This window comes from Myotis brandtii, unplaced genomic scaffold (genome assembly GCF_000412655.1).
Source record: "Myotis brandtii unplaced genomic scaffold, ASM41265v1 scaffold493, whole genome shotgun sequence".
Classification (NCBI taxonomy): Eukaryota; Metazoa; Chordata; class Mammalia; order Chiroptera; family Vespertilionidae; genus Myotis; species Myotis brandtii.
Genome location: NW_005368827.1, coordinates 2718080 through 2732515, shown reverse-complemented (window position 1 = coordinate 2732515; position 14436 = coordinate 2718080). Strand labels below are relative to the sequence as shown.

The 14436-nt window shown below is 34.8% G+C and overlaps 2 protein-coding genes across 2 annotated transcripts in view; one reads left to right on the top strand and one right to left on the bottom strand.

The window, feature by feature from the left end:
• LRP1B (low density lipoprotein receptor-related protein 1B) overlaps window positions 1-14436 on the bottom strand; it is a 1756854-nt gene that overhangs the window by 644238 nt on the left and 1098180 nt on the right. The window contains exon 22 of the mRNA XM_014548045.1: window positions 776-976. Coding sequence (XP_014403531.1) covers window positions 776-976 — 201 coding nt within the window. The remainder of the gene's footprint in view (window positions 1-775; window positions 977-14436) is intronic.
• On the top strand, window positions 10473-11244 carry LOC106727880 (60S ribosomal protein L21-like). Its single transcript, XM_014548046.1, has 2 exons — window positions 10473-10791; window positions 11017-11244. The coding sequence occupies exons 1-2, from the start codon at window positions 10520-10522 to the stop codon at window positions 11234-11236; spliced, it is 492 nt and encodes a 163-aa protein (XP_014403532.1). The 5' UTR covers window positions 10473-10519; the 3' UTR covers window positions 11237-11244.

Genomic DNA, 14436 nt, shown 5'->3' with positions numbered 1-14436 from the left:
GCCCTACCCTGAGCGTGACTGAGGGTGGCATCGCAACCTCCCGATCCGCCCTGCTCTGTGCATGACAGGGGGCGGCGCCCCAACTCCTCAATAGGCCCTGCTCTGAGCCCGACCAGGGGCTGCACCTAGGGATTGGGCCTGCCCTCTGCCACCCGGGAGCAGGCCTAAGCCAGCAGGTCGTTATCTCCTGAGGGTTCCCAGACTGCGAGAGGGCACAGGCCTGGCTGAGGGACCCCCCTCCCCCCCCAAGTGCACAAATTTTTGTGCACCGGGCCTCTAGTATATATATAAAATCAGTAATATTCAGTTGGTCTTATAATCCAGACCCTTCCTTTCTTCTTTCTAAATATGTTTCTATTTTCATGACTAGAAGGCATTACAAAATCCATTGGGTGGCAGTAAACCCCATTCCATTGATCACTAATAATAAGATTCTCCTGTTCTGAGTGACTCGCTGAAAAAAAATAATATCAGTTCCATTGTGGCAGCAGCATTGACCATGCAGAGATCTAAATGATGAGCAAAGCTATACAACTGTTAAGTGAGTTGAATATAGGCTACACTCTTTTGCTTTATTTTCAGAAATGTCTAATCATATTTTTAAAATTTTTATAGACTTAACATGGTTGTAAAAAAGGTAGATAGGGTTCAGTGCTAAATGTCTCATTTAAATTGAATGAAAAGAAAGAGTGACTGTTACTATAATCAGTATCAGCAAGTGAACTAAAAGGCTCTAGCGTTCAGAGAGGAGCAAATGCAGTGAAAAGTGCAATACCACAGAGATCGCCTTCATCAGACCCGTCCAGGCAATCCCTTCTCCCATTGCAGAGCTTCTCCGGCTGCAGGCAGACTGAAGTGTCGTTAGCACAAGGGTACTTGGGTGGTCCACACAAGAAACTGTCACAGTCGTCTTCATCGGACTGATCTTCACAATCAATATCTCCATCACATACCCATGCTTTGTTGATGCATCTCCCTTAAGAAAATAGAAAGAGCATGCATTTATTTTTTTGTAATTAAATCACCGTAATAATGAGTGGTCATCACTGTCTTCTGTCATAGCCAGAACTACTTGCCATTAGCAACAAATCTATTTGCTGACAGCATCACAGTTTATTTGCATGACATTTCAATGGTTCTTGTCCTGGTTATTAAAGTGGCTCTTAGTGTTAAATCCTTGATATTTTATTTAATTTCAAGTTACTGGTCTACCTTATTTAAATAATCCTGTGATGAACTGAAAGTTTAATTACAGTCTTTAAAGGTATATTTGTATATACGTACTTCTCCAAACTTTAAATTTAGGTAAATGCTATCAGTATCTTTTGGAATTCTAAATTTAAGTAAATACTTTATTTTTGCAAGAGAAATGTCCTTCTATTGACATTTATAACCTCAACATCTAAACTTCTCACACCCAGACTTATGTACATGTCCTTTCATAAAAGAACTAGAGGCCCGTTGCACGAAGAGATTCATGCGATAGGCCTTCTTTCTCCTGGCTGCCGGCACTGGTTTTCCTCCGGCACCCGGGACCCACGCCTTTGCTCCAGCCACAGCAGAGAAGCCAAACTTCTTCAGTCTTCAGTCCTCTTCAGTCTTCAGTTTTCGCTCCGTGCCTGCATATGCAAATTAACCGCCATCTTTGTTGGGTTAATTTGCATAGTCATTCTGATTGGCTGGTGGGCGTAGTGGAGTGACACCAATTTGCATGTTTTTCTTTTATTAGTGTAGATATACAGTGTTATTAAATATATTCATAGTTAAGGTATAATACAGACCAGATTTATGGAAATGGGTATTTATTGACTTGGAGAAAAAAAAGTGATTACTATTTAGCCAGCATGTTTCAAAGTAACAATGTGAAGTGCATAGAAAACAATGGTCATTGTCTAGGTAAATCTTTTTTTCACTGCAAATTATTCCTCGTTTGCATTTTTCATCTAAAGTATTATTTTTCTGGATTATCCACAGTTAAGGTGTTATGTGAATAAAATAATGTACCATAAGATAAATAGTAGTTAGTGACTAAATACATATCAATATCTCATAAAATGACTGGGGCAAACAAAAAAAAAATGAAATATATTAGAATGTATATGTCCAAGAGTCATCCTCTATAAATGTCTTCTTAAATCTTACAGGCTGCTAAATTTTAAGTAAAATACTGATGAAAAGATATTTCATTTATATAAATATATTAATAATGTTTCATACTATTATAAGTCAATTAAGAAGAAAACAGAAATGATCAGTCCCATAATTAATATAAATTCATTTGATAATATTCAACATTATTAATCTAAATACTCTTAAGATGGATACTTCACAAATAATAAATGTGATATAAATGGAGAAATAGCATATGCTCTTGCATCCACATTATAAATAAAATGAGTAATATTATTATTTTATATCATTCTGGAAATATGGTCTAATGGAGCAATTAGGAAAAAAAATGAGGTGTACAATTAGAAAAGAGTATCACTACCTGTAGGTAATATTATCATGTATGTATAAAATCAATAAAAGTTAAATAAGGACTATAAGAAACTAAGGATTCCAAAAATAGGTAGGTAGTTTCAAAATTTATACAAAAAATAATAAATTTCATATATACAAAATGAATATAGTAGAAGAAACAAACAATTAAAAAATCTACTATAAAACAAAGTATAACTACCCAAAATACTGTAGAATTTGCATAAAGAAAATTTAAACGCCTACAAAAAAAACAACAAAAGAAGTATTGCATAAAGATATAGTTTGGTCTGAAAGAACAAGACTTATCACTGTAAAAATATTATTTTCCCAAAGTTAATATGATTCCAAACACAATAGTAACAATATTATTACAATCCTATCAGGTTATCATAAACTTAAGAAAATGAAACTAAAAATATCTTTAAGTCAAAAAAATACAAAATATTTATGAATAGGAACTGGATATTGGAAATATTTAGCAGTGTTTTGAAGAAGCAGTAGTTAAAATATTTCATAACAGAGTATCAATAAACATAGCAATAAACAGCATAGAGACACAAAAATCCTCATCCTATATAAAAGTCTAATATGCTAAGTGTACAGTCATCCAGTCGGCCATTCAACCAATCAAAGCATAATATGCTAATGATATGCTAAGGGCACTCAACCGCTCACTATGACGTGCACTAACCACCAGGTGGCAGACAGTAGACCAGTCACTATGACGTACACTGACCCAGGGGGAAGATGCTCCAACCAGTAGGTTAGCTTGCTGCTGGGGTCTGGCTGATCGGAACTGAGTGAGATGGGCCAAACACTCCCTGGAGCCCTCCCATGGTCCCTTCCTGACTGGCCAACCTCCCGCGTCCCTCCCTGGCCCCAATCATGCACTGGTGGGGTCCCTCAGCCTGGCCTGCACCCTCTCGCAATCTGGGACCCCTTGGGGGATATTGCAGAGCTGGTTTTGGCCCCACCCCACAGGCCAGTCCGAGGAACCTCACTGGTGCATGAATTTGTGCACCGGGTCTCTAGTTTATGTATATGGTTTTAATATATAAAATTACAATTCAAAATAATAGCAAAATTAATTACAAAGTTAATGACATTAGAATCATAGATTAGCCATCTGGAGGAAAAAAGGTAGAGCTGAGTCTTTACTTGATTCTTACACCAATATAAATTCAAGATAGATTAAAGAGGCATTTTAAATTAACGATGATAAACACAAAAATATTCTAGAATAAAATAGACACTAAAACAATAACTTTAAATGGTTATTACACAATCCCAGAAAACATAAAAGACAAATGATAAACTTGATTTTATTAATATTTTTTATTCCACATTACAACAATAAAATCTGTATATAGATAATCTGAATATCAGAAAAAATACTATATTTAACAAAAGGGCATATTTCTTTAAAATAAATGGGCTCTTACAAATCAATAAGCTAAAGATCAATAACTCGAATACAAGTGCAAGAGTCACAATCTATATACTAATAAAAGGGTACTATGCTAATTAGACCAGGTCTACTGGACATCTTCTGGACATCTGACTTCCTTCCAGACAAAGCCACAGTGGCAGGGGCCGAGGTAGAGGAGGTTAGGGGTGATCAGGCTGGCCAGGGAGCAAGCAGTTAGGGGTGAGATCAGCAGTTGGGGGCGATCAGGCTGGCAGGGGAGGGCAGTTGAGTGCGATCAAGCTGGCAGGGGAGCAGTTAGGTGGCAATCAGGCCGGCAGGGCAGTGGTTAGGGGGCAATCAGGCCAGCAGGCAGAGGTGGTTAGGGGTGATCAGGCAGGGAGGCAGAGGCAGTTAGGAGCAATCAGGCAGGCAGGCAGGCGAGCGGTTAGGAACCAGCAGTCCTGGATGGTGAGAGGGATGTCCAACTGCCGGTTTAGGCCCAATTTCACAAGGATTGGGCCTAAACCAGGCGGCGGACATCCCCCCGAGGGGTCCCAGATTGGAGAGGGTACAGGCCGGGCTGCAGGACACCCCCCCCCCGTGCATGAATTTTGTACACCGGGCCTCTAGTAAATTAATAATGGCTTACAAATATAAGATTTTCAAAATATCTTTCAATTAAAAATAAAATAAAACAGGAATTTGATACCATTTTTTCTCTTTCAGATTGATTAAGACCTAAAATGTTAGACAAAAAACAAAAAACAAAAACAAAAAATAACCAAAAAACAAAACAAAAACAAAAAAAAACCCAAACAGATTTTAGAAGGGTTTAAATAATAGCCAAATTTTGAGGCAACTGAAAATTGGGTAATCCCTCTGTAGGCATTATTATGAAATCTAGCAAAGAAAAATGCATCAACTCTTAACCACAGTAATTATATATTTTTTATTTTTAAATTAATATATTTGCCCAAATTCATAAAGATGCATATATAAGGTATGTGTTGCTGCTTTGTATATATTAGTAAAAGAACAGTAACAACTTAAATTATAATTTTCAAGAGTGGTAACATCAATTACAACGCATCCATACATTGAAATTATATGCTTGAGTGAAAAAGAATGAGATGATTCCGCATAAATTAATATAAAACCATCTCTAAAAAATCTAAATAAGAAAAGCCATAAAGTTGAATGTATGGTAGGCTTTCTTATATGTTAAAAGAGATTTGTCTGTTTACCAGTATTCATGACTACATTTTCACTCAGATAGCATTATAAATACATGGCTAGGCTCGTTGATATATAAATTCTTTCTGGAGGGCTACACAGAAAATAGTTAAAAATTAATCCCTCTAGTTAGGAAGACTTGAGGTACTGGAAACCTGGAGTAGGAGACAGAGAAATTTTTCATTGAATCCTTTTGTGCTATTTTATTTTTCTTCTCCCATATTTTGACGTAAATTATCCCCCAAAAATATTCCCTCCTTTTTAAAATGACGAAGATAAAATGTATTCACAGGTGCAATAAAATTTGATAGTTTCTACAGATACATTATAAAAATTCAATATTAAGGTTACTCTGTGCCTTTCACTTTCCTACGGACTTTAGGAAATATAAGAGTCATAATATCAAGTCCCTGTAATCTAGGACTTTATAATCTAGTTAGCAAGAGAACATCAACACTTAATACATAACTGTAGTCTAAAATATGACATCATGTACTTAAGTATTAAATTGTAAGGGGTTATTTGCAAGTATAACAGAGTGAAGGGGGAGTTCATGAATAATATAGTAATCTTCATTCTTAGTTTGATAACTCAAGAAACAACTTCCATTTTTCTTCCAGACCTCAGTTATCCATCATGACATTTTAACCATTGACTTCAGAGTGGTCTTAGAATTGTTTCAATAAACTCATCCATAAATCAGTATCAATCTTGTCAGAATAGCAATAATACCTTTTTGCCATCCTTAATCTAAATGCTGCCTAAAAAAGGTAACAAAAAAAAACTTATTCAAATGACTAATAACTTTAACATAGGTTGTATTACCAGATATCTGAATACATATGTATATACAGTTTAGATAAAATATATGTTTAAACAGCTCCTGCGTCCCAATTATTTTTCAAGGTTTGTTTGAAACATCACTGCTTTTCTAATTTCTTTTTTGTTAGATTTTAATTTTTATAAAAGTATAGATAAGAGGTTGCACCAGGTATATATAATAAGTTTAATTACATTTCTAATTCATGACTATTAATTGGGTAAAACCCCCAAAGCAAATGACCTTAGTAAATATGCTTAAATAATGTTGATTTTTACTTGATTCATATCAAGACAAATCCTTACATAGTCAAGTCTTTGGCCTTCACATCTTGAAAAAATAATTATTATAGATTTCCTTGTTTTAGGTCCCTCCTTTATAAATAAGAAACTTGAGACTTATGTCAAAGTATTATTATTAAAACAAAGTAAAAATTAATAATATTAAAATGTCTTATAAAAATCATAAATATCCAATATTTAAAAACCAATATTAAAAAATATATTTTAAATGTGCATAAATAAGTTCAAATAGCCAAGTATTTCACTTTGTCTTTACTAATTCTTCTTCATAAAAACATATCATGCTGAAAATAATACAAGGTGTTTATATCAAGTAGAGTTCAATATAATAGTTTCTGATTTATTTATAATGAGGTTTTCAACCTGATAACTATGTGTATAAAACCCTTATGGGAACTGTAGTGTTGCCCTATGAGCAAAGAGAATAAGAATAGCCAAGTAACAACAGCATAAACAACAAACAAAAGTAACAAAAATAAGCATGTTGGTTTCATGACAGCTAGTACAATTGCATGTACACATGTACACACACACACAAAAGACATTATCAGGACTATTTTGATTTGTGTCACCTTAAAATATACAGTTTAGTTAAAAAGCCACCACCAAAACAACTATAGGAAAACTGAGTTTCTAGGTATCCTTAGAAACTGCTTTCCCAAAATACATTTATATGATCTCTTCAATAGTTTCTCTTTTCTGTATAAAACTGTATGGCTATTAAGAATAATAGAGTTATTTGTAAATTGCTTGAATTGCTTTATCTTAAAAGACAACACAGGCTATAACAGGGTAATTTTTCTTCTGGGATATGACTAGCAGTTAATATTAAAAATATGGGTATAAAGAGAAATGAATCTTTGAGAAAATCCTAATGGATTTACTCAATAATATATTTATAATGTCTTTTAAAATACTAGCCTTTAAATTGCAAGCTTTTAATTTTTACCTCACTAACCTTTAATGCCACATACATATTTCATAATGTTTGGCTTCAATTTAATTCCGTAAATATTTATTGAATATGATGTGCTTGCCTAGTTGCCAAAGAATGTGGAAAGAAATAAAAATTTCCTGACCCTATGGAGCAATTAGTCTAGTAGTGACAAACATTCTAATATTGAGCATATAAAAATAATACAAGTAATGTAATTATCACAGCATGCTGTGGAATTTCGCAGAGGTAGAAAGTATGTGTGATTGGAAGGTTCAGATAAAATTTACTGAGATGTTATTTGGAAAGGGGTTTTAAAAGGTGGCTATAAATATCACAGGAGTGCAAGAAATAAAGGCATTATATATAGAAAGCTGTCTTCTGTGTACCGTTTTAACATTCAAATCGCACCCTCTTGGGGGGGGGGGGCACAAGTAAAGCAAAAAGAGAGAGAAAAATGACAGTTTAATAGCATGATGATTAATCCTGTTACTCAATGGAAATGTGTCAGGGCATTGCTGGTGGAAGTAAATCAACTCTTCCTTAATTTGTTGCTCTTCCATTTCTGAGTGGATCCACTATAAACTTATATTTTGTATATGTATGCTTTATTTTATGCTAAACATTAGTTTCTTAATAATGTAGTTGTAAGTACAAATTTTCATCAGGACCATATACAAAGAAGCATGTATATTGAGTTTTATAGATGATTTTCTATAGTAAATTTGAACATAGGCAGTTTTAGCTTTATGTGCTGAATCTAACTCACACATAAAATGTAACCCCTATGTAAATATATAAAGATGGAAAAGAACCATACTTGTTCCAGAAGCAATAATAAGGCAGTTTGGGGGCCACAGTTTATAAAATGCTGATTACTAATTCAAGAAGGGCCCTTAAATTTTATGAACAATGGACAACCATTGAAAGATTTTGAGAAGGTATGCATTCAGGTTATAGCTTATGAAGTAAGAGGAAGCCAAAGTTGTGTGTATAATGGGTTAAAGATAATAATTGCCAGGAGAAAATAGTAGGCCACATAATGGTTTTATTGTGAAATAATGCAGGCTTAATTTAGGCTTTTATGTAAATAGAATGAAATGAGTGATGTTAGATAACTTGTAGAGGTAGCATTAGAACTTAGAAAATGATTACAAATTAGACATGTCAAAAGGTGCTTTCTGTTTTAAATCCACATGTTTAGAGGATCGAATATGTTCCTAACAGAAATAAAAAATGAGGAAGAATTTCTGGCTTTGGGGAGAAAGAAGAATATTTAGCATAGCATTGAAAAAAATGGGTTTGAAACATGAGCCAATTTTCAGTGACAGAAATTTTGGAGATGTTTACCTAGAGGTGATAGTTGAAACTTTGGGAAGGGAAAAGTTTGTTATAGACACCTTGCTGAAAGATGAGAAAGAGCAAAACAAACAAACAAACTTAAGAGAAAAATCTATGCAATGCCGGATACATATTATGTACTCAACAAATATTTTTAAATTATGTAAAAGGAAGAGGCAGAGGAAGAAGGGTAAGTGGTCATAAAACAAAACAAACAAAAAAGAAATCTAAATGGTAATTGAATAAAGAGGACAATCCAATGTGAGAATTCATAAGAAGAAAAGGTTTCTGGACCATCAATAAATTTTCTGAAAAAGAAATAAAGAATTGGTCCCATTTACAATAATATCCTAAGCAATAAAATGCACAGAAATAAAACTTAATTTATTTGAATTATCTCTACATTGAAAACTATGAAACATTGATGATAGAAATCAAAGAAGACACAAATAAATAGGAAGGTATTCCATGTTCATAGAGTAGAAGAAAGGATACTGTTAAAATGTCAATACTACCCAAAGCCATCTGTAGTTTCAATGCAACCCCTAAAAAGATTCCAATAGCATTCTTTACAGAAATAGAGAGAAAAAATTCCTAAAATGTATATGGAACTACAAAAGAACACAAAGAGCCCAAGAAATGCTAAGAATAAAGCACACTTCTTGATCAAACTGTATGATAAAGCTGTGGTGATTAAAAGAATATGGTGCTGGCATAAAAACAGGCCGATAGACAAATGGAACAGAACTGAGAGGCCTGAAATAAACCCAACCATATGTGGTCAACTAAGAGTTGACTAGGGAGCAAAGAATACTCAGTGGAAAAAAGAAATTCTCTTCAATAAATGGTTCTGGGGAAATTGAATATTCACATGTGAAAGAATGAAACTTGACTCTTATTTTACACCATTCAAAAACACACAAAACAAACTCACTATGTATTAGAGGCTTAAATTTAAGATCCATAATCATAACACTCCTAGAAGAAAACATAAAAAAAAACCTCTTTGACATGATTTTTTTTGAAAATTACACCCAAAGCATAGCAATAAAATAAAATAAATACAATAAACAAGTTAGACTACATCAAACGAAAAAACTTTTGCACAGCAAAAGAAATAATTAACAAATTAAAAACACAACCTGTGGAATGGAAAAGCAATATTTGATAAGGGGTTAACATCCAAAAATACACAGAGAACTCATACAACTCAGTATTAAAACAACAACAAAAAAACTAAGGACAACAAAGGACCTAAATAGGTTTTTGCAAAGAAGATGTACAGGTACATGAAAAGATGCTCAGCATCACTAGTCATTAGGGACATATGAATTAAACCAACAATGAGATATCTTATTACACCTGTTAGAATGGCCATCACCAAAAAGACAACAGATAACAAATGCTGGTTTGGATATGAAGAAAAGGGAACCCCTGTGCACTGTCGGTAGGATTGTAAATTTGGTACAGCCACTATGGAAAACAGCATGGAGGTTCCTCAAGAAATTAAAAAGAGAATTGTTATATGATCCATCGATTTCACTTCTGGGGATACATCCAAAGAATATAAAAACACTAACTCGAAAAGATATCTGTAACCACATGTTCATAGTAGCATTATTTACAATAGCCAAGACATGGAAACAGCCTAAGTGTCCATCAGTGGCTAAACAAAAAAATTATATATAATATATATATTAGAATACTACTCAGCCATAAAAAAATGGAGAAATTCTACCATTTGCAATAACATGGATGAACCTTGAAGACATTATGCTAAGTGACTTCAGTCAGAGCAAAACAAAATACTGGAAGATCTCACTTATATATGGAATGTTTTAAAAATCCCACCAAATTTATAGAAAAAGAGATCAGAGGTGTGTGTGTGTGTGGGGGGGGTAATTATAGGAAAGTGGTCAAAATGTAGGAACTTCCAGTTATAATAAGATTATAATGGCCTTTCGGCCAGAACCGCCATCTTCTAGTAATTCGCCAAAATGACTAACACAAAGGGAAAGAGGAGAGGCACCTGCTATATGTTCTCTAGGCCTTTTAGAAAACATGGAGTGGTTCCTTTGGCCACATACATGCGAATCTACAGGAAAGGTGATATTGTGGACATCAAGGGAATGGGCACTGTTCAAAAAGGAATGCTCCACAAATGTCACCAGGGCAAAACTGGAAGAGCCTACAGTGTCACCCAGCATGCAGTAGGCATTATTGTGAACAAGCAAATCAAGGGCAAGATTCTTGCCAAGATCCGAAACCGGTTTGGCTCAGTGGATAGAGTGTCGGCCTGTGGACTGAAAGGTCCCAGGTTCGATTCCGGTCAAGGGCATGTACCTGGGTTGCGGGCACATCCCCAGTAGATGTGCAGGAGGCAGCTGATCGATGTTTCTCGCTCATCAATGTTTCTAACTCTCTATCTCTCTCCCTTCCTCTCTGTAAAAAATCAATAAAATATATTAATAAAAGAAAAGATTCTTGCCAAGAGAGTTAATGTACGTATTGAGCATATTAAATACTCTAAGAGCCGAGACAGCTTCCTGAAACGTGTGAAGGAAAATGATCGGAAAAAGAAGGAAGCCAGAGAGAAAGGTACCTGGGTTCAACTGAAGGGTCAACCTGCTCCACCCAGAGAAGCACACTGTATGAGAACCAATGGAAAGGAGCCTGAGCTGCTGGAACCCACTCCCTATGAATTCATAGCATGATAAGTGGGGGAAAAAATAAAAAAAGACTTCTGTGCTGATAAAAACGTTTCTTTTAATTGAGTGGAAATGTGATATCCCTTCCCCCAAAGAATAATTAAAGAAAACTTTGTATCACCCTAACCAGTTTTGCTCTGTGGATAGACCGTCAGCCTGAGAACCTAAGGGTCCCAGGTTCGATTCCAGTCACGGGCACATGCCTGGGTTGTGGGCTCAATCCCCAGTAGGGGGCATGCAGGAGGCAGCCAATCAATTAAAAAAAAAAGATTATAATGACTATAATCAAATTGCTGTATGATATATTGGAATGTTAAGAAAGTAGATTCTAAGAGTTCTCATAATAAGGAGATATCTCCTCTTTTTAAATTTTATCTGTATGAAAATATATTTTACAATATATGTACTCTCATGCTGTGTACCTTAAACTCATACAGTGATGTACAGAATTATTTCTCAATACAACTGGGAAAAAAGCCCTGTCTAATGTGGCTCTTGCACCCAAATGTTGCCGGTTTGATTCCCAGTCAGGGCACATGCCCGATTGCTGACTCCATCTCCCATAGGTTGAGTGGAGGAGGCAGCTGATCAATGTTTCACTCACACTGATGTTACTCTCTCTCTCCCTCTCCCTTCTTCTCTCTATAAAAATCAATTAAAATTTTTTTAAAATAAAAATAAATAGAACTGTAATAAAAGAATAAAAGGTTTCAAGGAGGGGACACTGCTCCAGAAAAAGAAGTCAGAGTGCAGTATTAATCTTTCAAGGTAACATTCATTAAGCATGTACTGTTCTAGGCATTTTTTATACATTATATAGATGTTATCATCTCTAATTTACTGATCAGGAAATTGAAGCTTAGAGAGGTTCAATAATTTATTTGAACTCATGTAATTACTAAATGGTCAATCAGAACTCAAGAATGAGAAAAGTATGGACTGAAATATCATTCCTGTTAACCACTGAAACAGCAATTTCCATTAAAGATGGGGACTGGATGTTAGATTACAAACAGTGAAGGAATGAGTGAGAGATAAGGCATCTCAATGTACTACAACAGTGATTTAATAAAGGGAAGAAGGGAGACAGGGAAAACTAATAAAATGTTTTTGCAGTAATTGCACTAGGTATATTTATAGAGCAGAAGAAAAATTTGTGTAGAGAATAAAACTGAAGACATAAGCAAGAAAAGTGACTAAGATCCCATAGGAAGTAGAAGGTCAAGGGATCAATATCTATAGAAGAGCCCTCTGGATAATATGGAGGCAGTATTCTTCTTTCGAGACAGGATTGAAGGGAGAGAAGAATAAGCATGCAGCAAAGGGTTTAAAACTGCCACTGGGAAGAATCCAAAGAGAAATATACAAGGCTCATAAGAAATAATATGCAAAGCATTCTATTATCTTTACAGCACATTGGCAATGGAGAGCTCACCATATTATTTTTGTCAGAAATAAATAAAAGTATCCCATGGGGTTGATTACAGGAAGAAAAAAAATAGTGCTGTGTTTAGAAATTCTTCATACACAATTCATCATATAATTCTAACAAAATCACTATTCCATTGTAGGGTATTTTTAGTTCTAATTATCCAGATAGATTTTTAACAATGATTAAATTCACCATTTCACTTTGTATTTACTGCTATAATAATGAAAGGAAAACAAAACAATCTAAACATAGAAAAGAATAATGCTTTGCCATTCACAGAAGCTCACAGTGGATTTTCATTACACAAAGGATCAAAACAGAATAGAATGTTTATGAAACCACTGTCAGAGTTAAATCACCAAGTCTGTCAGTTAGTTCTGTTATATTATTTTGCTAAAGATCACATCATCCTTAACCCTAACCCTACCCTGACTGGAAATGTATATGGCTTTTCCAAAGGAATCTAGAGTGAAAAGTATATATGGGGTCACTACCAATCTATCACCATTCTTGGAAAGAGAGCCAATTAAAAGAGGAGACTGTACAGGTAGGAGCTTCTCCCTCTTTTTCTCTAGTCACCTATTTCCTCTTTTCAGATATGAACATGGAAACTGCAGATCTGAACACCTGTTCATCTCTCCTAGCCTCCGTGTCCAACCCAAAGCCGCATCCAGCTTCAGTGTAGCTCACCATTTGTTATTTTGTTTTATATCTACTAATCAGAGATATATTTTGTTTGTTAATAAGGCTACACATCTCTCATTTTTTCCTGTTATATTTTATCATCACCTCTGTGTTTTAGCAGTAGAGATGGGATTTAAAGTATTAATTTACAATTCTATCTTCATATGCATTTTTTTCTTAAATCTTCTTAATGACATTAAAGTAATTCATTGTATGAATGAGCTGTAATTATTTAGTTCCCCTTTAGATGGGCAGTACATTATTTCCAGTTTTATTTTATTAAAAATGCTGTATTGAAAATCTTTATGCATATATTTTTATGCACTCCTGCTTTCCTTTAAATGGATTTCTAAACGTGGGCATGATGTGTCAAATTTACTTTCCTATCAACAGCTGTGGAATTATTTAGCTCATGACCTTTCTATCACTATATAATATATGATATTGTTTTTCCTTTTCGAATCTGAAGAGTGGCATTTCTGAAAATCTTTTCCATTAATGGTGGACTAGAAATTTCTTCCGCCAATTCACTAACTAAAATATAACTGTAAATATCTGTTCTGGGGTGTGAGAGACTGGATGTAGGAGGATATATTTCTTGATCAAGAATACGTTCTTTGAAGTGGAGGGTGGGTGGGAAGAGATCAACAAATGAACTTGTATGCATGTATGCATAACTTGTGGACAAAGACAATGGGGTGGTGAGAGCCTGGGATGCGGGGGTGGGAGCAGGCTGGAAGAGGTTAATGGGGGGAAAAGGAGGACCTATGTAATACTGTCAACAATAAAGATTTTTTTAAAAAGAATATGTTCTTTGGAATAGAAAATGTTAAATGATAATGGTTATACTGTACTTTAACTTCATTTACCTCTCTCTTATTTATAGCAATAAACATTAGCATTTGTATGTTTTAATGCTAATAAGAGGCAAGTTATCCTATCTAATAATAGACAAACATGGTAATTAACCGTACCTCCGACATGCTTCCCATTGGCTAATCAGGGCGATATGCAAATTAACTGCCAACCAAGATGGCGGCCGGCAGCCAGGCAGCTGAAGCGAACAGGAGGCTTGCTTGCTCCAGTGAAG

Coding starts and splice junctions, on each gene's coding strand:
- LOC106727880 (XM_014548046.1), top strand. CDS start 10,520: ATGACTAACACAAAGGGAAAGAGGAGAGGCACCTGCTATATGTTCTCT. Junction 10,792..11,016: donor CTTGCCAAGATCCGAAACCG/GTTTGGCTCAGT, acceptor TCTTGCCAAGAG/AGTTAATGTACGTATTGAGC.